The sequence below is a fragment of the Protomyctophum bolini genome (genome assembly GCF_963924005.1).
Source record: "Protomyctophum bolini genome assembly, chromosome: 24".
NCBI lineage: Eukaryota > Metazoa > Chordata > Actinopteri > Myctophiformes > Myctophidae > Protomyctophum > Protomyctophum bolini.
This window is the reverse complement of record NC_137885.1, coordinates 9,357,579-9,381,717: the sequence shown is the minus strand read 5'-3', so window position 1 is coordinate 9,381,717 and position 24,139 is coordinate 9,357,579. Positions and strand designations below refer to the sequence as shown.

Below are 24,139 nucleotides of genomic sequence, written 5' to 3'. Positions count from 1 at the left end.
GTGAGCACTTACTATGAGACCTAGCAGATCATGTCTGTGCGTGCGTCTGTCTGTCTGTCCGTGTGTCTGTCCCGCTATCCAAATATGGAGTGTGTTGCATCAGCAATCACTCAGCTCCATATATGGGCACAAAATGGGCCAGGTCCACTCAGCTCCATATATGGGCACAAAAGGGGCCAGTGATTTGTTTGTTGTGGACCTGGCCCCTTTTGTGCCCATATATGGAGCTGAGTGACACTAATTCGTAATTTATTCTAATTGTTATTGCAATTTACGATCTGCGTTCGCTTCCCGCGTCCGCGCGTCTTACTCGTTTTACGCTCTCAAGATTACATTTATTTTATTTGTTAAACATCTGCATTACTACCGGTAACTACGTTAATTTAAAAGTCTACACAATTAGAGAATGTGTGAAATAATTGTTATTTTGATCATCGTTTGCCTGTTATCTCTCCTATCAGGTACCACATCAATACATGTGGTAATACATGTGGAAATGTGGACAAAATATTCTTTAGTTTTTGGTGTGAGAGGCTAAATCTCATCAAATGGTGGTCCGTGGTTCAAATGGCAAACAAAATGACGGACCCTAATATGAAAATACCTTGATTTTCGATACTGTGTCGATAAAGTGGGTGGGGATGGCTATTCATGCCTTCACGACATTTTTACACAATTTTCGAAAGTTTATAATTATTATAAATTAATTATAAATGATCAGTAATGCCTCTTAACTAAGTGGGTATAAAGGCAAATAATGCTACAGTTAAGTTCAGGAAATGTCTGTAACACAGCCTTTAAAACCAGGAAAAGAACACTTAGATCATGATACGACTTGTACTACTGTATGTCCTACTGTATGTACTACTGTATGTACTACTGTATGTACTACTGTATGTACTACTGTATGTCCTACTGTATGTACTACTGTATAATAACCAATCGCATCCCTCGCTTCCCTCACGAAGGGCCGCCCGCCTGCAGCTGACCGACGAGCTGATTGGCGACCTGAGCCCCGGGGCCCAGGCCGACGTGACCAATCAGCACCTGGAGAGGATCAAAGAGCTGCTTAGTTTGCCACCAAATGAGGGCGTGGCCCAGGACACGAGCCAATGACACGAGCGCCAAGCGATCGACGGTAGGTCCATGGACGATGAGAGTGGGACTCGATACGTGCAAATAAACAGATTATTTATTATTCATGTGTGTGGACGGTGCCGTACATGTGCAATATCATGTCTGCCTCCCAGACAGACACTCTGACTCTCCTCAGCTACTGCAAACATAGATATTAAAACATTGGTCGCTGCACTTTGGTTGGAGAGACCCGTCTCCGACGGAAGGAGGAAGGCAAGTGCTGCTGGACAAGAGGGAGTCGTGCCTCTGATTGGCCGAACGAACGAGCGTAGCCTTCCGCTCATCCGTTTTGCTTCCGCTATGCTTCGCAAGGCATCTCGGGAAAGCTTCATCCAATCACGCATCGCCATCGCCTCCCGTTGCCTCCAAGCCCATGTTGCCTTCCGTTGAGATACAGACGCCCCCCCCCAGAGCCTGAAGAGGCCTTTATACAGTATGTCTATGACTGCACATCCCACACTGTGGGTGAGAGAAAGTTGAATACAGCTGAGCAGAGTGCTGACTGAGGGATTGTGGGTATTGTAGTCGATCTCCTTATTATTTTCGATGTAATGGCGTGTAATCACACACTGTTGTCAAAACGTGTCCATGCTATTTTTCCCCAGTGCGACGCTGTGAGTGGCAAAGTGAGTTTAACATTGTGTTTAACGTCGTTTAATGCAATCAAATAGGCCTTTTCTGTTTGGATGTATGGGCTGTCAAGGCCAGAAAGTGTTATTATTTTTTGCTACTCAGTAGGAGTTCCCGCATAACTTCCGGGTTTGATGATGATGTCACGCGCATACCCTCTGTAGACGGCCTCGTGAGCTTACGGGATTTTGTTCACGCTTTCACTCCCAGTGAAAATGTGCAGGTTTTAATTGGTTCCTCCCAACAGCTGATTGCCTCGACGGACGAGGTTGAAAACGTCTCATTACGTGTGCAGGGGGAAAATAAAGAGTTGAAATGGGTGCATGGACCTCTGTTTCAGCCCCATTGCACCATGTCTACGATGCGCACCCAGCCCTATAAAAAGCATTGATCGGCAACAGTGACACAATCTCCTTCCCCCCCCCCCCGCCTTTCTCTCTCATCCCCCTGTCCCCTGCTTTAATCTGTAGTGTGCCTTTGACGTTGTGCCTCCTCGCCTTCTGGGCTTTTGTAGCAACTAGGTCAAACGTAACCACGGGGGCCCCTGGTGTAAACAAGCTGTGACACAGCAACAGCTGGGGCCCGATGCGCCGCCATGCACGCAGCCACGTCCGTCCCCATGTGCAGATGGACAGCCAGCCCAGTGGCTGCATGCATGCATGCATGCATGCGCGCGCGCCACGTTGTTCAGCCATAATTACTAGCCCCGGTGTCTGCAAGCTCATGCTTGTGAGCTTGTAGATCGGCTATTTGCAGTGCGTCGCAAATTACGATTTAAACTTCTCATGGGATGCCAGCTAAACAGTGGACCGCGGATCTGTCCGACTATAGGTATAAATCATTAAATCACTCTGACCCTGATTCTACAAATGCCTTCTCAAACCTTTTTGTGCCCCCACAATTATTGTATTTGGCCGTGGATCCCTCCTCCTATCAGCTTATTATTTTTTGCCAGGGACCCCCAGAATAAAATATTTGTGTAAAAAAAAAAAAAAAGTACGAACTCGCAGCGCGGCATGAAGTGACAGGATGTGAACTTTTAGATTTGCTATTTCAAGATCTTTCCAAAATTAGCAAAAGCAGATGAGCTTGTAGATGTGCTATTCTTGAATAGTACCAAAAGTACTCAATATGCATATGTTTTCAAATGTATGCAAATCATTTGAAAATAGCAGACGCAACGCATTGTGAACTTGTTAGTCTCACGTTGCCAGACTGTTGCCTCTCGCCGCAGTTCCCAAATCATACAGTCTGGAGCAACAGATGTTCATGAGTAAAATATAAAGCGGAAGTTTAGCCTCCTCCCCACTTCCGTTCTGAAATCACCTAAGCATATTTAGCTTGTTACTTAGCAGAAAAGGAAATTAAAAATAACTTCTAAAGATATTTTTAAATATATTTTCATGAATGGAAATGGCAGCTTCCTTACTCTGAGGTTCCAGACTCTATATAGCATTCGGAGATTGTGGAAGAGTTGTCTGGATACGCGAGACTATGAGTTTGTAGATCGGCTATTTTCAAATTGCCAAAATGTGTATAGGATTGAAGTGGTTTTAATGTATGTTTTGTAATAATAATAATCAGAATCTACAAGTGTTCAAATAAATGTAGTGGAGTAAAAGTACCATATTTAGACCTGAATTGTAGTGGAGTAGAAGTAAAAGTATTGGAAATGGGAACTACTCAAGTAAAGTACAATTTACAAATACCTCACAATTGTACTTGAGTAAATGTACTTTCCACCAGTGGTTATAAATGACTTGCTCAAGGGAACCTCAGTCAAGTTCACGTCCGTCAGGTCATCAGATGTGAACTGTAAGCCTTATTTAATAACAATACATTCAATTCATATACTAGCGCGTTTCTAAAATACTCATGCCTTTACAAATGGGGGAAAAAAACAACTTTTATTAGGACAAAACAACTGTAAAAGGTTAAACGAAGCATCATAAAAATGATAAAAATTGAAAGGCTTTGAATTAGGTAGGGGATGCAAAGTGAGTTTTGAGTGAGTGATTGATTGAAACATTAATTTCACAGTATGTAGAAAGGGTACATTTCAAACAAAAACACTAAGCAATACAAATTGTTACTTTGTGGACGAACCATGATTATGCGCCAAGATTTGTTTACATCAGGGTCTTCCATTTTCAATTCATTTAAAGATGTACAAATATAACACTTATATGAAAAAACAAGAAATCATATAAATAAAGTTAAAAAAGGGAAAAACATGTACAGTATGGGAAAAAAGGGGTGGGACTGACTTTTTGGTTTGTTTTTTGTTTTTTAACGGGCCAGTTTCATAATTGCTCTTTGAGAGCGGTTTTGAAGGAGTCAAGGGATTCACATGTCTTAATGGCTGTTGGTAGGGCGTTCCACATTTTAGTGGCATAGTTCATGCGAAATTAATTGAATCCCTTGTTTGCGCATCTGGGTAGCAGGTTGTTTGGGTTGAGTGTGGTTTTTTAAAGGGTTGGGAACAACACATTTCTTAAGATGCTGGGGACAACAAAGTTCTTCACCTTATGGGATTTAGACGCACACTTGTGCATTTCCAGAAGTTTTTCCTTTCAAATGACTGTTTCATCACATGCTCAACGTCGGGGAAAATACATCTTCCTTGCCAGAAAATGTCTTTGACTGGTCTTGAGCCACTGACCTTTGGTTTACAAGGCATGGTCTGCCACAGAAACCTGAAATATGTTGTGGGCAACAAAGTTCTTAACTTTATGGGAATTAGAAGCACACATGCATGAGTGACAATATACCTTAAGACCCTATTCTGTGAGCCTACTTGTAGAAGAGCCTATTATGTGCTAACCTGACGCTGCCAGATCCAAAAAGCTTGCTACACAAATTTGTTTCACAGCTTATTTGGATCTGGGATCGCGGAAGCAAATTCGATGACGGGGCTGTTCCTTTTTTTCAAGATACATGGTAGATGATTGGATGGGAGCGTCTGTCTATCACCGTGTGGGCGTGCAAACACAACCAATCATATCGACGTGTCTATATACCGTCACATCCGCATCCCGCCTTTAGCTCACGCTGATTGGTTCGGTACGAAGCAGATCTGACTCAGGGCTCAACTCCGTCAGAGATCCCAGATGAGTGTTGTGTTGGGGAATATGTTTCCGCAATACCGCCCTCATCTGGCAGCGTCAGGTTAATTATGTGCACCACCACACTAAAATGTGGTAAAGACTTTTAACAAACAGTGTGTTGAATTATCTTCAGACATAAAACATGGAACCACACTTAAAAGCCCTACAGAAACATGTGTAATGTGTGGAGGTGCTGTAGGCGATCGAGTTCTAGCGTGGCTACCAATGTGACCGTGTACCGAGGCACATGGCCAAAGCAGGTTCAAGGCCAGCCGGGGGACCGAAGCGTAACCATAAGCACTGAAGCCAATACTCATCGATGTACTCTGTTACCCTGGGTCTACTGGGATGCAGTACAGTGGAGCCACATAGTAAAAATGGGGGTTTATGGCAAAATAAACTAGAACTGCACTCTGTCGAGTGCCTACTTGCTTGTTGCACACAAGTAGGCCTACTATAGTACGGACATTTATACAATATTTAGCTGAGCACTCTTTGGTTCAGGTTTTTGAATCACTCGTAAGTCACTGAATGGCCCTGCGTACCACCTGTTTCACATTTGCACATAATGCAGCAGTACTTCCAAACTCCAACACTTAGACTTAGGACAGGGTGGTCCCAAGTTCAAATATGTCAAACACTGAAAAAGAAAAATACTCCCACCAGTGGCCACCACTCACAGTACTTTTGTGTTTAAATGGGAAACAAGGTTTCGGTCTGTAGACCTTCATCAGGTTAGACCTTCATCTGGTTATCTTAGAGAAGAGTACAGTACATTGAAGTGGTTAACCTGCAGTGATGTTGATGAATTCCAAATATCAAAGTATTCTGTGGCACCCGGACTGGCCCTGTGTAAACCCACTTTGAAAACCCCTGCCCTAGAAGGTAATTCATTAATCAGTTAATTAAACACACCTTAGGAAGCGGGGCGAGCTATATAGAGTCACACTGTTTTGTGTTTACATTAAGCTCTGCTTAGTATAATGAGTGTAAAACAACCTGGAGCAGAGATGACCAAAGTTCACAAACACAACACAACGCAACACTGACACCTGTTGGACACAACGGAAAACAACATGTATTACGCATAGTGCAGATGGTTCCCAAACAAAGCAATGCCATTGGGCAATGGCCACACAGGACAGCTGTCAATCAACTCTAGTCAACATTTTGCAGGTTTGACAGGGGGTGGGACTAAAAAAAGATAACAGGAAGGAAAACAGTCTGAGAGAGTGAGAGATCTGTGGAACTGGAAACAGCTCTGTTTATAAATTAAATTATCTGGTAAATGTTGTCACCAAATGAAGAGCCAGCGATTAATATCAGTGCGTTTGAAGCTGGGTTTTCACTCAGTATTTCTACCAAAACCAGCTGACATTATAATAACAACAAGATGGACTGTGGCTGGTGAACTTATGAGAGACATTTCAACAAGTTTCTGAGTGAGTATGGATGCTATCTAAGAAGTGTAATAGGACATTTAGTTAATGTACTGTCTGTCTAGGACCTTTATAGCCCTAGAATGCTGTCATATTGCATACATTTCACCAACACAGGATCGAGGGCATGTGTTAGTATGTAATATCTGAGCCATTCTAGGGCTAGAACCTTTAATAGTGTTCCATGTGCAGGATAGGATCCAGGTGCACACTAGCCCCTTCGGGACCCTCAGTTACTGTATCAAATTTGTGTCCAAAATTCAGAAAAGGTAACTAGGGGCTATGTGCACACAGACAATGATTTAGAAACGAATGCAGAGGGATTCACTGCTTTTTCATCTGTGACGCTGCTTTAATCTTAAATTAATCTTAAAATTAGACCACTAGTCTTTCAGGCCGTGACCACACACTCTGACAAGCAAATGTAGGCGTTAACTATAGGCCTGCCGCCTACAGTAGGCTACGCCTATTACATTTTGTTTGACTCAGTTCCATAGATAAGTATTGTGAAAATAGCCTCGTGTTGCGAGCTGTTGGGAGCTTGTAGATCAGCTATTTTCCACATGTTTTACCTCTTTCTTATATTTAATTATTTGACAATTTAGCCAATGTTTGACTAGTTTTTTTAATACTACCGGTATATTGTTTGTTGATTACTTCTGATGCAATAATAAGTTATTAAAAGTCCTTAAATTGTCACTTTACTGTCATCTGGGGACCCCGCTAAAAGCATGTGGGGACCCCTCTGGGGGTCCCGACCCACATGTTGAGAACCTCTGAGTTAGATGTTAGTTTTGTTACTATTGGTTGATTGACATGTCACTGATAGGCCTGTCTGTCACACTTATGACATACTGTAATCGCCATCATAATCGTTTCCATGTCGCAAAATCTTTTCCAAAAATAGTGGAAATGGTTGATCTCCAGCAGACTCTGCTGGAGATCAACCATTTCCACTGCGATGAATTGTGAGCCTGTATTACAGGCTCACAATTCATCGCAATACAGTGACACATTGTAAGCTTGTTGATCAGCTATTTCCTCTACTTAGATATATTTCTTCATGATTTTTTTTATTTTATAAAAGCTAGACACATATTCAATTTATGTATTCCAATGTTCAAAGGAAAAATGCAATTATTGTTAATTACAATAATTGTTAATCACTATAATCACTATAAATTGACAATTAATTGTCAAGTGAAATGTCATGATGGTGACACTGATCTAGGATCTGATGCTTATATACTCCTTCCTATTAGTTGATTATAACAATTAACTGTTTTTCTCTCTCCAGTCTCCACTCCTCTGCCAACAAATACTTGCAGGGAATATAAGCCCACCCTGTACCCTCAGGTGCCCATTAAAACTCAATGACTGCCAAGGACTTTTTAACGACGTGTTTAACGCCTTTTTAACATGGGCAAGATTTTTAAAAAAAAAAAAAAAAAAAGAAAAGAAAAAAATAGATATAAATAGATAGATATGATGGCGGTCTGAGCCTTTTGGTGCCCCCTGTGTTTCCCTGTAAATTAATATTAATGTGTGCATTAAAATAAATAATCTAATAATGTGTTGGACCATTTGAAATTGATACGCTGAAGAAGGCATTTCTTTGCCAAAACGTTGGTCATCTTATAATAAAGTATGCGACCTCTCCTCTTCTCTGTTTCACGTGTGCACAAACACAAATCTTGTTTTGTTTCCCCTTCTTGCAGAAGCAGATTCGCAAAGAGACAAAAACACAACCCAGGTAATCAAGAGGATCGTTGAAACCCTCCTGCGAGGATGTTGACGCGGTCTCATTCAGAGAGAAGACCCCTGCCCGGACTCTCAGCCCTGCTGACCCCCAGGACCCCGCCGCGGAGCGACGAGACCTCCCCGTCGCCCCCTCCCTCCTTCTCGGTGGGAGACTCCATCTTCATGCCGCCGGTGACGCCCACCTCGCCGCCGTTCTGGGTGACACAGGCCCTCTCCAACCTGGACCAAGGGGAACGCGAGCTGCTGGTCCTCCGGGAGCAGCAGCAGGCCGAGATCGAGGAGGTGAACCGGGACTTGGACCGGGCGTCGATCGAGGCCGAGCGGGAGGAGCGGCGGCTCCTCGAGAAGATCGAGCAGGACCACCGGGAGGCGCAGCGCTGCCTGGACCAGGTGAAGCGGGAGAACTCGGCGGCGGTGCGGGTGGTGCAGTCCCTGTTGGACCATCACCTGCGCAAAATGGGCCAGCTGAAGGTGCAGGTGCAGCGGTGGGGGACCGGCTCCGGCGGAGGTGCCAACAAAAATCAGCTCCAGATGGGCGTGGCGGACATCACCCAGCCGTGGGAGATCGCCCTGTCTCTGAAGAGGGTAAGCTTCCTGCCCAGCACCGAGGCAAAGATCCTGAGCCTAGGCGCGGTTGACATCCAGGAGCAAAGCATGGTGTACCCCATTGGTGTCTGCGGCGTCCAGGGACAGAAATGTGCATTGCACTCAGGGGAGCCGGCGTTTGCAAACATAACCCCTCTGGAGATCCGAAGGGATCCTCTGTCGCTGACTGGAGCCAAGCAGAGCTCCGACGAGGCCAACAGGAGAAACAGTGGGAGCATGCGCGTCGTCAGGAAACTGCGTTTGTCGGGCTCGGAGAACGAAGAGGAGCTCAAGTTGCCCGGCCCCAGGCGAGTGTCTGTGTCGTCCCAGGACGAGGAAGTGGAGTCGCTGGGCTCTGACACGACCGGGCAAGACCTGTTCCTGGCGTTCCCACCCGTCTCCAGCCAAGGGGAGTCCGAGGGGGACGAATCTGACGGCAGACAAAACAGAACCAAGAAGCAGTCCATCCTCAAGGGTCAAAGGAAGGCAGCGGGTCTCGTCTTGGTGCCCAGCGAGGAGCCATCCTGCCCCCCTGAGGGAGGTCTGGACAACAGGACGTCTAAGCACAGAGGGTCATTCACCAGCCACAGTCTGATGGATCTCTCCTCTGGACAGCGGCAGCATTCCAAACAAGGCCTCAGCGTGAGCAAAAGTCCACATGGATCTTCCACGGGGCGACGGCAGCCCTCCGTCTCCTGTGGACAGTGAGGATTCCTGTTACACTCCTCGTGATGGCTCCCTCAAGGAAGAACACAAACGCTCCATGTCCACCGCTGACCTACCTGGCAAACTACGACCCTTGATTAATGACAACAAGGGACTCAGGAGAACCAACACCAACAGACCAACACGACTGTCTGAAATGTCCGTACAGAGAGAGAGTCCAGAGAGTCCAGCAAAGCGAGCTATAGGTTCTAACCGTGTGAGCAGATCTCTCTCCATGTCCTCCATAGACTCGGGTGCCAGGGACCAGCAATCGGACAAGCGCAAGAGAGATTGGGTCGCGCCCGTTTTGAAGGAAATGGAGGAAGAAGGCATCGCAGGTTCCAGTGCACTAGACTCGGCATACCTGGTCAAGAAGATTGGAAAGCAGGGATCGGGCCGCAATGACTTCAACTTGCCCAGCGGGGTCCACGCTGCTGTCCAAGGTCAGCTGTTCATAGTGGACTGTGGGAACGCCCGGATTCAGATCACTGACACCGCGAAGAATATCGTACAGCAGGTCTCTCCTTCGGGCACGGAGAAGTCGGCGCGCATCTGCAACTACTTTGACATCGCCGTGAACGACAAGGGCCTCATCGCGATGACGTGCGCCGCAGAGCGAGCTCTGCTGGTGTTCAGTCGCCACGGCCGCCTCCTCCAGACCTTCGGGGGAACGACGATCGGCTCCAGCAACGAGGAGCTCGACGCGCCCCGAGGGGTGACCATCAACTACCTGGACGAGTTCCTGGTGGCCGACATCAAGCGGGGCACGCTGACCGCCCTGAAGCTGGACCCCAAGACGGGCGCCAGGCTGGAGCGCACGGTGGTCACGGGCTTCCACAGGCCCTACTTGGTGGCGGCCTGCCTCACCACGGGCATCATGGCGCTGTCGGAGCGAGGCAACGAGACGGGACGCGCGCCGTGCATCAGGGTCCTGGAGCCGGAGGGCTGGAGCACCATCCGGATCCTGGGCGTGTGCTCCGGCATGGGCCCCGTCCTGACCTGCCCCTGGGGCCTCTGCATCGACAGCGAGGGCGACGTCCTGGTGGCGGACTGGGGCAAGAAGTCCCACCGCATTCTGCTGTTCCCCGCCCTGGGGGTCGGCTGGCCCTTGGTGAGCGACGAGCTGAGCAGCCCGAGGGGTCTGGCTTTGCTTCCCGACGGGCAGGTGGTCGTGTCTGACAGCATGAACCACTGCATCAAGATCTACCAGTACAAGTGAGCTGGACAGAGGGAGGGTTGGGATGGTGATTATTAATCGAGTGCGGATTCCGGTAAAATGACGAGGCATCTGCGAAAACTGTAGTTTCCGAGGGTAGAATTGAGGGCTTAGTTTATATAAAGACTTGAAAGGTTAAATCCACTATCAGCAAGATATCATTTTTGGCTATCGACTGTTTATGTTTTTACACTTGGTTTATAGTTGGGCTCATGGGTATAAAGAGACTTTAAAAAGCTTTTCCATTCACGCTGTAATCGCCATAACAGGCGGGTGTTGACATACAATTGAGGTTTACGGCATCGTTTCAATGACATCTAATCCAGTACTGCATGCTTTGATGTGATTGATTGATTGAATACTTTATTAACAGTTTGCAGATAAAGCACAGGAAAGTGCATGCAGTTCAACACAAGGTCTGCCGAGATGATTTAAAACCCAAGAAAGCACTACTGTTATTGTATGACTTGTTTCCATTGGGGTCCTTCGTGTTCAATTCATCTCATTCTAACTCTATAACGTTTTGATAGTTTTTTTAGGCAGCACAAACTCAATTACTTATTATTTAAAAAAAAAGGTTTATTTGTTAAATTCTTATAGTGCATGATGATGCGTAGCAATGTTTATCTGTCAAATATTTCGAAAGGGATTGAATAAATTGTGAAACATCACAGATATTCCCGGCAGGTTTAAGCAACGAGAGGCTTATCTGATAAAGTAAACAATTTAATGGGCATAGATTTGGGCTTGACTTACAGTAGGCTATACTCTTGAACCTCCATTGTAAAAAAAGAAAATAAAGTCTTTACTGGACTTACAAAACGTGCATGTTGTCCTTCTTATAGGTGCCTATAATGTCGACCGGAATGCTTCCTATAGTGAATCTCCCGTGTCCCACTTTGCTTTGTCATTCGCTATAGTATTTCTGTGTTGACCCCATTTGGGAAAAGGTTTGAGTCAGCAAACAAAACATGGGAGCACATACAGCATAAGGCCTTTTGTGTTGCTTAGTGCAACCTTACCTTTGCAAACCAATGATACTGTATAAACAGATATTGTGATACATTTCCTGCATTTCCAGTGTTGTCATGATGAATGCTAAAAACAAATCTTTCTTTCATCGGGGGTTGATTATGTCATGCTTTTTTTTTTATTCATGCTGTAATGCCTTTAGAAGGTGGTCTGGTGAATCAAAAATGAATCTGATAAATGGTACAGACATTTTGTGGTATCTTTTATATTGTCTAAAAATAGTATAAAAATATATTTTCCCCGTAACGTTACTGGCAGGCCTCCTACGCAGCATGTTCTCGGAATTAAGCAAATTGTAAACACCACAGAATTACTCTTGATATACGGTAAGTAAACGACACACGCATGCATGCACGCGCACAGACACACAGACACACACACACACACACACACACACACACACACACACAGACAGACAGACAGACAGACAGAGACACACGTTCAGTTTTGCCTTCCCTCATGTACAGTATAGAGGAGAGATTGGGTTTAAAAGCACAGTCTGCACCAGGACTACACTCTGCACAGCCATGCAGCTTCTCTTCAACACTCTCCTTCTGTGCGTGGCACTGGGGCTCACTAACGCTGCACCAACGTGAGTACACATAGTAACCACTTCAATCCTATTTAATAAATAATGCCCATTTTTCTTGAATTTAATGAATCTATTTGTGTTGTTTTGAAGAAGAAAAAAACACGTATATTTTTAAAATGTTTATTGAATGACATGCCCAAAATCAGTGGTGGAAAGCAACTGAGTATTTCCAATACTTCTAACTTTCCACTACATCTCAGAGGCGGATATTGTGCTTTTACTCCACTAGATTTTATTTTTAAAACTTTAGTTACTAGTTACTTCGATTATTATTACAAAACATACAGTAACCAACTTCATCCCTATATACTGTACATTTCTACAAGCTCACAATGTGTTTGTGATGTGACCCATTGTGAACTTGTAGATCTGCTATTTTCAAAAACATTTGTATACATTTGAAAACGTGAAATGGCACATTCTGCACTGTGAGCATGTACTTTCTACTTTTGGTACATTTTGAATTCCGGACTTTTACTTTACTGTAACGGGGTAGTTCTACATTCCAGTCAGACTTTTACGGCTCTATCAGAGATTCTCAACCCGTTTAATTTCCAGGACCCCCTGTTTCACATCCATTAGTCTATAGACCCCCAATTGAATGGAATTTCTGTCACTGGGACTCCCAATTTATATTGTAGAATCTATGTAAATTTAACTCTGAGAGAATTAAAAGAAATGTCCCTCGGTCTCCCTCTTCATACATGTGTTGAGTTAAGTTATGTATCGTAGTTTTTGCCATATTTATCGCTTTTTATAACAAAACATGATGTTTTTGACGAGCAATGTCACTGCACCAACACTGGCCATTCATTATATCTCTGTTTTCCACTTAGCAAAGTCCTCTGATTGGATCAATTGATCGATGATTAAGCACTGCTGTCATATCAATATCATGTTGTCATCAGTGATCACCATCATCAAGGGTTTCTTTGACGTGTTGATATTTTCTACATGATAATGTTTGACTAATTTTACAACACGGTATGTCTTTTGCAGACATGAAGGTGCAGCAGTGGCCGGTAGGTTTTGAATCCATATTTTATCAGACTAATAATAATCTTGCTTCATCTCCTGCTGATCTAAAATTCTGAATCAATATATGGTAACCTGCAGCATCATTCTATTAAGGGACAAATGTTTAGTTTTTTTTTGTCTTTTCTTGTGTGTCTGTATTAAACAGAGGATTTTGAATTCAGACACAAGCTTTTATTAGTGGTTCACAGTGTACTTAATCTTACCGTAAACATACACTGTACAAACATTTGCATTTTCAACAAGACTTATTTTCTCTTACCTTGTACATTTAAGGAGAATGCCATCTTCATGATCCTGCCCTGCCAGACCGGTGTGATGGAGTCGAGTTTGATGCCATTACACCCGATGAGGAGGGCAATATCTTCTTTTTCAAAGGTTTGGAATGAGTTTTAGACGAGTCCTTTTTATGTACAGGTAGAGTAGGCCAGTCCATTCCCAGTTAAATGTAATTATCAAACTAGACACAGGAGTGTCTAGTACAGGAGAGACATGGGAGAGAAGGTGGGATTTTGCTATGGGCCTATGGTCAACTATGAGTAGTTGACCATCCTCTTATGGCTATAATTATTAGTCCTTTATTTTCTATTATCGCCATTTCATACATACTATTACTAATCCTTTATATGTTGGGGAGATACTGGCCAATACGGAATCATTCTTCCTCAAAACAGAGATAGTCATTTGGAATTAATTATTATGATCTTCATAATATGGTGAATTCAATTTGTAGAGAAAAACATGTGCCTGTGTATTTAACCCATTAATATATATTAATATTATTCTCACATTTTCGAGATTTTTCAAAGCTGCGAGCTTGTATATATCTGCTATTGTTTTTAATCTAAAATGACACGGATGCTTTACCGGCTTCAATGGTTATAGGTGCCATACTGTGGAAGGGTTTCAGTGCAGGTGCTCAGCGAACCAACGAGACCTTCAAAGAGCCGAGTGACGCTCACCACCTCGGTCACGTCGACGCTGCGTTCCGCTGGCACGACGAGGACGATCACGATCACATCTACCTCTTCCAGGTATGATCAAGGCAGGAAAGAAGAAAGTTTTGGTAAAGGGTTTCAGATCATTTAGAAGCTTGTTGGGTTTATTTTCTTTCTTTAATTCTCTGAAGTGTGGATTTTTATCCGTGAGATAAAATCGGGGTCCGGGACTGTATAAGGCCACACTGGCCTACAGTCTAACTATTTTCAAACGTATAGTTCATTCAAATAGTATAGAATGCTACACATTCACATTAATTCACATGAATTAATGTGAATTAAAAGAAGTTTTCGGGAGTTTGGGAGCCCCGGCCAGCACTGTACAGTTGTTATCTAATGTATTTTTGTCAAAAGCATGGCCTACAGTACATGGGTTGAACTTGTGACACAAAAGCAATGGAGAAGCAAAAATATCGGTCCTCTTTAAATTGCCCCGATCACGTTTTCTTGCTCCCGATACTGATTTTTCCTGATCTGATATATTTGTATAGGACACTTACAGTATGCTATATCACAATAGTACAATAAACAAACCCACAGACAATATCCAGTCTATCTCAGGTATGTCATTTTTCTTCCTTGATAGGACGGCTGTACCGTTTGTAAATTAGCTAAGAGAGACTGTGTGTGTGGAACAAGCTTAAAATGTTTCTTTCTTGCCTTGATCTCCTAATATTGATACTAGGGGATGTTCCCTGTTTTTTTGCTCCCGATCCGATTGCGATCGTGCCGGGATCGGCCCGATTTCCGATCACGTGATCGGATCGGGACAACCCTATATACTCTTGACCCTATGTTATGTACTACACTACAGGATGACAAGGTGTTCAGCTACTACAACCACACTCTGGAAGAGGGGTACCCTAAAGACATCCAACAGGACTTCCCTGGAATCCCCAGCCAGCTGGATGCAGCCGTGGAGTGTCCTAAAGGAGAGTGTGACACCGACTCTGTCCTCTTCTTTAAAGGTACCGTATATGTTGTGCTGCTCGGTCCAAAGAAGGCCAAAGCAACAGAATATTTACACTCCCCTCCATGACTTGGTGCCAATGGCCTATAAGCTGTAATCCTGGGTGCTACTCTCCCTCTGCCAACCTGAGGAGAGCCCCGAACTGAGCTCATGCTTATAGAACACATCTTATAGTGTGCATGATTTGAATAGCCTAGATGGAAAATAATCCTGGCCAGCAAACTGATTCACAAAAAAAAAAAAAAACATTCAGCGAAATATATATTCTCCGGGTATAGTTAGTGTTTACACTAATACTATTATAAAATATGTTAAAGCTTAATCAATACAACTTTTCTGTGTGTGTGAATGAAACATTATCGCTCTTAACAAACGGCTCTCCTATATGTAGCTCAACTTTAGAAATGTTGGAACTCGCACAGGGGATCTGGGTTCGTATCACGGATAGGACATGAATCTACTTCCCTCTGCTTTATGTTTTGTGGCTGACAGGACATGGCTTGTACATTTTTGACATCGCCACCAAGACGGCAAAGAACGAGACGTCCTTCCTGCCCGTCTGCACCTCTGCCTTGCGCTGGCAAGAACACTACTACTGTTTCCACGGACACAACTTCACCAGGTTCCACCAGCGGACTGGAGAGGTGACCGGCGACTACCCCAAAGATGCCAGGGATTACTTCATGACACATTGCAGTGCTCCACGAGGTATAAAAGCAGTTAAAAGTTAAGCTTACCGGTATGTCAGTTTATAAAACGATTACAGTGGTGGAAAGTAACTTATTACATTTACTTAAGTACTGTACTTAAGTACAATTTTGTGATATTTGTACTTTAGTTGAGTATTTCCAATTTCCAATACTTTTACTTCTACTCCACGACATCCCAGAGTTACTTTTACCCCTCTACATTTATTTGAAAACTTTAGTTACTAGTTACGTTGACTATTATTACAAAACATGCATTAAACACTTCTGCCCTATATACGTTTCGGCAATTTGAGAATAGCCGATCTACAAGCTCACAATGCGTTGCATCATGACGCATTGTGAGCTTGTAGATCTGCTATTTTCAAACTATTTTTATATATTTGAAAACTTGAAACGGGACATATTCTGCATAGCGAGTACCTTCTACTTTTGTTACTTTATGTTTGTACATTTTGATTCCAAAACTTAAACTTTTGTACTTTTACTCAAGAGGATTTTGAATTCAGACACAAGCTTTTATTAGTGGTTCACAGTGTACTTCATCTTACCGTAAACATACACTGTACAAACATTTGCATTTTCAACAAGACTTATTTTCTCTTACATTGTACATTTAAGGAGAATGCCATCTTCATGATCCTGCCCTGCCAGACCGGTGTGATGGAGTCGAGTTTGATGCCATAACACCCGATGAGGAGGGAAATATCTTCTTTTTCAAAGGTTTGGAATGAGTTTTAGACGAGTCCTTTTTATGTACAGGTAGAGTAGGCCAGTCCATTCCCAGTTAAATGTAATTATCAAACTAGACACAGGAGTGTCTAGTACAGGAGAGACATGGGAGAGAAGGTGGGATTTTGTTATGGGCCTATGGTCAACTATGAGTAGTTGACCATCCTCTTATGGCTATAATTATTAGTCCTTTATTTTCTATTAATTTCATACATACTATTAATAATCCTTTATATGTTGGGGAGATACTGGCCAATACGGAATCATTCTTCCTCAAAACAGAGATAGTCATTTGGAATTAATTATTATGATCTTCATAATATGGTGAATTAAATTTGTAGAGAAAAACATGTGCCTGTGTATTTAACCCATTAATATATATTAATATTATTCTCACATTTTCGAGATTTTTCAAAGCTGCGAGCTTGTATATCTGCTATTGTTTTTAATCTAAAATGACACGGATGCTTTACCGGCTTCAATGGTTATATAGGTGCCATACTGTGGAAGGGTTTCAGTGCAGGTGCTCAGCGAACCAACGAGACCTTCAAAGAGCCGAGTGACGCTCACCACCTCGGTCACGTCGACGCTGCGTTCCGCTGGCACGACGAGGACGATCACGATCACATCTACCTCTTCCAGGTATGATCAAGGCAGGAAAGAAGAACGTTTTGGTAAAGGGTTTCAGATCATTTAGAAGCTTGCTGGGTTTCTTTCATGTTATTTACAGGCTGTGCAGCCGTTTTAAAGGTAGAGTAAGTGATTTCACTTAATTCAAATATCACTTATTTTTTTGTTTTGTTGTGATAATCCTCCCTACTATAGAGTGTGCTGACCATATAAGGAGTTCCTCCCTGTCCCCAGTTAACCCCTGGGGGTCAAAAAACCTTAGGTTTTGTTTTTGACTCTCTATCCTGATTGGACGAAGGCTTAGGTCCCACAGCCAAAAACGAAACCTAAGGTTTTTTGCGTGAAATCACTTACTCTACCTTTAATTCTCTGAAGTGTGGAGCAGCAAAAATATCGGTCCTCTTTATATGCCCCGATCACGTTTTCTTGCTCCCGATACCGATATATTTTTCCTGATCTGATATATTTGTATAGGACACTTACAGTATGCTATATCACAATAGTACAATAAACAAACCCACAGACAATATCCAGTCTCTCTCAGGTATGTCATTTTTCTTCCTTGATAGGACGGCTGTACCGTTTGTAAATTAGCTAAGAGAGACCTTACGAGTGTGCTGTGTGTGGAACAAGCTTAAAATGTTTCTTTCTTGCCTTGATCTCCTAATATTGATACTAGGGGATGTTCCCTGTTTTTTTGCTCCCGATCCGATTGCGATCGTGCCGGGATCGGCCCGATTTCCGATCACGTGATCGGATCGGGACAACCCTATATACTCTTGACCCTATGTTATGTACTACACTACAGGATGACAAGGTGTTCAGCTACTACAACCACACTCTGGAAGAGGGGTACCCTAAAGACATCCAACAGGACTTCCCTGGAATCCCCAGCCAGCTGGATGCAGCCGTGGAGTGTCCTAAAGGAGAGTGTGACACCGACTCTGTCCTCTTCTTTAAAGGTACCGTATATGTTGTGCCGCTCGGTCCAAAGAAGGCCAAAGCAACAGAATATTTACACTCCCCTCCATGACTTGGTGCCAATGGCCTATAAGCTGTAATCCTGGGTGCTACTCTCCCTCTGCCAACCTGAGGAGAGCCCCGAACTGAGCTCATGCTTATAGAACACATCTTATAGTGTGCATGATTTGAATAGCCTAGATGGAAAATAATCCTGGCCAGCAAACTGATTCACAAAATAATATATATATATATTCTCCAGGTATAGTTAGTGTTTACACTAATACTATTATAAAATATGTTAAAGCTTAATCAATACAACTTTTCTGTGTGTGTGTGAATGAAACATTATCGCTCTTAACCCATTCTGACCGGGAACCCGTTTTGGTGTTAGCATCATGTTATGCTTTAGCTATTGAAAAACAGCAGATCTACAAGCTCATAGCGCGCCACCGAGTGGCGCACTACGAGCTTGTAGGTCTGCTATTTTTGAAAAAATCAAAGAACGATTGTCATTTTTTAGAATCTGATCTCAGGTCAGAATGGGTTAATCAGACCTAGTGTGTGTCCAGTGGAAACCTCGTATGAATCTGATCTCAGGTCAGTTGGCACAGGTTGTTGGCACTCGCACAGGGGATCTGGGTTCGTATCACGGATAGGACATGAATCTACCCCCCCCCTTTTCCCCTCACTGTATATGTATCTTTTCCCTTTTTGCTTCCTATATGATGAATTCCTGTTCTGTTCTTTAACTATATATAAGTGTCTATTTGTATGTCTCTAAATGTTTTGATGAATTGAACAATGTGGACCCTGTTGTAAACAAGTGTAATGCTTAATTGGGTCGTCCACTCACAGTTAACAGTCTTTGTATTGAGTTTGTGCTTGAAATTCTGCAAACTGTTAATAAATATTTCAATCAATCAATCAATCTACTTCCCTCTGCTTTATGTTTTGTGGCTGACAGGACATGGCTTGTACATTTTTGACATCGCCACCAAGACGGCAAAGAACGAGACGTCCTTCCTGCCCGTCTGCACCTCTGCCTTGCGCTGGCAAGGACACTACTACTGTTTCCACGGACACAACTTCACCAGGTTCCACCAGCGGACTGGAGAGGTGACCGGCGACTACCCCAAAGATGCCAGGGATTACTTCATGAGGTGCACCCACTTGATGCTCTGTGAGTACTATTGGCATGAACATCTTTTATATGTGCCATAAAACAAGCCAATCCACAGTACACAGTACGCCTGTTTAATCAGGTCTTTAACTTAAGCGCCAGTGGGCGGGGCGAGTGCCCATTATAAAGTAAAAAAGAATTTGTAATTCTATTATGCATGTAATGTGCATGTCATCACCTGTACACCAAAATATGGATGATGGATTTTTTATTTATTTAATATTGGCCTCGTTATGTCCTTGGCATCCATTACAAAGACGGCAATATTTCGTCTTGTCGTCCATGGCACTTAAACTTAAGCATAATGTATACTCGAGTGAGATTCATACTACACTACACTATTTATTTGCTAAATGACAAGGTCTTAGCCTGGCTATGTTGCAGAGTATGTTTGTAGGAAAAAATGTGTTCCAAATACTGTACATGTTTGACTGCATTATATATCCAATGAAATTGAACATTTGCGCATTAGACTCAACTAGGGATAGAGCCAGACTCGATGCTTACTAGGGATAGAGCCAGACTCAATGTTTACTAGGGATAGAGCCAGACTCAATGTTTACTAGGGATAGAGCCAGACTCAATGCTTACTAGGGATAGAGCCAGACTCAATGTTTACTAGGGATAGAGCCAGACTCAATGCTTACTAGGGATAGAGCCAGACTCGATGCTTACTATGGATAGAGCCAGACTCAATGCTTACTAGGGATAGAGCCAGACTCAATGCTTACTAGGGATAGAGCCAGACTCAATGCTTACTAGGGATAGAGCCAGACTCAATGCTTACTAGGGATAGAGCCAGACTCAATGCTTACTATGGATAGAGCCAGACTCGATGCTTACTATGGATAGAGCCAGACTCAATGTTTACTAGGGATAGAGCCAGACTCAATGTTTACTAGGGATAGAGCCAGACTCAATGCTTACTAGGGATAGAGCCAGACTCAATGTTTACTAGGGATAGAGCCAGACTCAATGCTTACTAGGGATAGAGCCAGACTCAATGCTTACTAGGGATAGAGCCAGACTCAATGTTTACTAGGGATAGAGCCAGACTCAATGTTTACTAGGGATAGAGCCAGACTCAATGCTTACTAGGGATAGAGCCAGACTCAATGTTTACTAGGGATAGAGCCAGACTCAATGCTTACTAGGGATAGAGCCAGACTCAATGTTTACTAGGGATAGAGCCAGACTCAATGCTTACTAGGGATAGAGCCAGACTCGATGCTTACTAGGGATAGAGCCAGACTCGATGCTTACTAGGGATAGAGCCAGACTCGATGCTTACTAGGGATAGAGCCAGACTCGATGCTTACTAGGGATAGAGCCAGACTCGATGCTTACTAGGGATAGAGCCAGACTCGATGCTTACTAGGGATAGAGCCAGACTCAATGCTTACTAGGGATAGAGCCAGACTCAATGTTTACTAGGGCTAGAGCCAGACTCAATGCTTACTAGGGATAGAGCCAGACTCGATAGAGCCAGACTCGATGCTTACTAGGGATAGAGCCAGACTCGATGCTTACTAGGGATAGAGCCAGACTCAATGCTTACTAGGGATAGAGCCAGACTCAATGCTTACTAGGGATAGAGCCAGACTCAATGCTTACTAGGGATAGAGCCAGATGTCAGAGCCCAGCATTGTAGTCCAGAATAAACAGCTAGCACAAAAAAAGAATAAAGAAAGCTTTACTGATGTCAGTCAGACTCATTACATATTCTAAAAGCTCACAACATGTCACTTCATGACACATTGCACTGCAGTGCACCACGAGGTATAAAAGCAGTTAAAGGTTAAGCTTACCGGTATGTCAGTGGTGATTACAGTGGTGGAAAGTAACTAATTACATTTACTTAGGTACTGTACTGTACTGTACTTAAGTACAATTTTGTGATATTTGTACTTTTCTTGAGTATTTCCAATAATTTTACTTCTACTCCACGACATCCCAGAGGTACTTTTACTCCTCTACATTTATTTGAAAACTTTAGTTACTAGATAGATAGATAGATAGATAGATAGATAGATATGTTTATTTGTCATTTTTACAACTGTGAACAGCAGAAAAACGAAATTTCGATGTGCTAGTGCACGAGCCGCAGCAACATGAGTCGCGCCGCCACAATACATCTTTCTTGCATCATAGAAAATCTACTAGCTCACAATGCGTTGCATCATGACGCATTGTGAGCTTGTAGATCTGCTATTTTCAAACTATTTTTATATATTTTAAAACCTGAAACGGAACATATTCTGCATAGCGAGTACCTTCTACTTTTGTTACTTTATGTTTGTACATTTTGATGCCTTTGTACTTTTACTCAAGTGCATTTGAATGCTTGTAACGGAGTAGTTCTGTAATTGCAGTATTGATACTTTTACTTAAGTAAAACATTTGAGTACTTTTTCCACCACTGCTTAGTGTCAGTTTATAACACGATTAGATATGATATAGTACCTTATTGTCAGTTCGCACTGAAATTTGTCTTGCGGCCCAGCGGCCTTGTATGCAAACACATGTACACACATTTGACATAACACAAAAACAGAAATAAAACTACAGTTACATACATAGAGAGGGCCAAAAACCTGATTAGAAAACCTGATTAAGCCTCAGGTGTTTGGCCAGGACTAGACTGAGCTGTGGACATTTCTCTGTTCCCTTATATCTTTTACCAGGACATTGTGCTAACTTTTTTTTTTTTTTTTTTATTTCCACAGTGACAGAACAGAAGCACAACTTCTGTTCCTCTTAACTGTTCTGTGGAAATAAACTGTATTCTGTTAACTGTAATATTAACCGAACACGCCTCAGGGTCAAATGCCGTTAGATTTAATATTGTTCCTATTCCTAATCCTTTCAGTTACAGGGGGACAGAATGTGATGCGGAAGAACAACCAGAAGAAGAAAGACCACTTCTTTAACAACGGTCTCCTGAAATTCTACTGGAAAGTATTCAAGGAGGTCCTAAAACAACATTTTGGAAATGTGGTAGAATTTGAGGGATATTTGAAGAATGATCCCTCAAGTAATATGTACTTCCTGTACAAAAATACCATAACTAACAACAACATCTTAGAGATTATAACGAACGAGGGTGCCGTTGCTACAGATAAACCCGCAGGAGGTGACGACAATTCTAGAGCATTTTCAGCTGCATTTAGTCCACTCGTTACGGCATCTGTAATTTACGTTAATCGTCTGTACAGTTGCAAAGTGTCGCATCCCACAGAAGACCTTGATCCGGCACGCCTGCCATCAGGCTTTGCAGACCTTCGTGATTTAAGACGGCGTGTAGTGGACGCTGCTGGTCATCTCAGAAATGAGAAATCGGCATGGTTTGACGACGATGCCTATAATAGGTGGAAGGCGGCGGCTAATAATAATCAAAAACAGAAAATGAGAGATATGATCGATAGAGCTGAACGTGAAGTGACAACAACGCTGCCTAAGCTTGTTGATCATCTTCTGACATTTACAAATGACAAAATGTACAACTTTATGAATCCACATCCCTAATGGGATCAACACTTGTCTGTCTGTCTGTCTGTCTGTCTGTCTGTCGGTCTGTCTGTACACACACACTTGTTTTACACACATTAATGTGAAGGCATTAGTATATCTACTAATAGGCCTACTTCAATCCAATTAATCTATATTCTTCATGTAAAGTTCTTGTTTTGGGTGATAACCGTTGTTGTGCAGTTATCTATTCACGAAGCAGACACAATAATAAGCTACAGCATATAATGGAACATTATCTGATAAAAAAAATAATGGTTCTGTAGCCACGGCTGAGGTATAATCACAGACATGGCTGATAGCAGGAGCCATAACACCAGACTTATGTTCTGTACTTTTGTCTTTTTTCCATTTTTTTAACTAGCTCTAAAGGCCTTCAAAGTCTGCCTTTATTCAAACTGTGTTTGGAAGTTGATGCTCTTATATTTGTATCTATGATTATTTTATCCGCATAGCACTGATTTTTATAAACTTGCTATTGTCCTGCACCTTATGTGTTCTCTCTTTTATCATTGTTTTAATTGTCTCTTCCCAAACCTTTTCCTCTAAATGTAGTGAGAGCCTGCACAAACAATAATTTGTCATTGTGAAGTGACAATAAAATGGACTATATAGAGTATGTAGTTGTAAGTTGATTAGCGGTATACTGTGGTTACTTTGCGCCAAAACCGTGACGGCCAACCCGCCATTTGATGCGTATGCAAGAAAAACAGCAAATCTGTGCCTGGTTTGCTGGGACCAGATTACACAAATGACCATATTTCTTACGTCATCATTGAGAGCTATTTATACATATACACACCACGTACTCTGGTCCCAGCAGATCAGGCACAATTTGCTATTTTATTTTGACTGATTATGTATATAGTATACGTATGTCTAGCTCTAAATGATGTCGTAAGACATACGTATACATATACTATATAGAGTATGTAGTTGTAAGTTGATTAGCGGTATACTGTGGTTACTTTGCGCCAAAACGTGACAGCTGTCCCGGCATTTGATGCGTATGCAAGAAAAACAGCAAATCTGTGCCTGGTTTGCTGGTACCAGATTACACAAATGACCATATTTCTTACGTCATCATTGAGAGCTATTTATACATATACACACCACGTACTCTGGTCCCAGCAGATCAGGCACAATTTGCTATTTTATTTTGACTGATTAGTGATTATGTATATAGTATACG

The 24,139-nt window shown here is 42.8% G+C and overlaps 2 protein-coding genes across 2 annotated transcripts in view; both read left to right on the top strand.

Annotated features, from left to right (window-relative positions):
- The window catches only part of LOC308311406 (complex I assembly factor TIMMDC1, mitochondrial-like), a 12,492-nt gene extending 9,101 nt beyond the window's left edge, over positions 1 to 3,391 (top strand). Inside the window, exon 8 of the mRNA XM_080758095.1 lies at positions 969 to 3,391. Within this exon, the coding sequence (XP_080614221.1) occupies positions 969 to 1,116 (148 nt within the window). The 3' untranslated portion in view covers positions 1,117 to 3,391. The remainder of the gene's footprint in view (positions 1 to 968) is intronic.
- Positions 3,392 to 12,139: 8,748 nt separating this feature from the next.
- LOC308311428 (hemopexin-like) lies at positions 12,140 to 22,711 on the top strand (the record flags this gene model as incomplete). Its single annotated transcript, XM_080758114.1, has 12 exons — positions 12,140 to 12,204; positions 13,204 to 13,226; positions 13,516 to 13,617; positions 14,125 to 14,273; positions 15,052 to 15,205; positions 15,700 to 15,915; positions 16,536 to 16,637; positions 17,140 to 17,288; positions 18,085 to 18,238; positions 19,204 to 19,419; positions 22,289 to 22,354; positions 22,635 to 22,711. The coding sequence occupies 12 exons, from the start codon at positions 12,140 to 12,142 to the stop codon at positions 22,709 to 22,711; spliced, it is 1,473 nt and encodes a 490-aa protein (XP_080614240.1).
- Between the last annotated feature and the right edge of the window lie 1,428 nt (positions 22,712 to 24,139).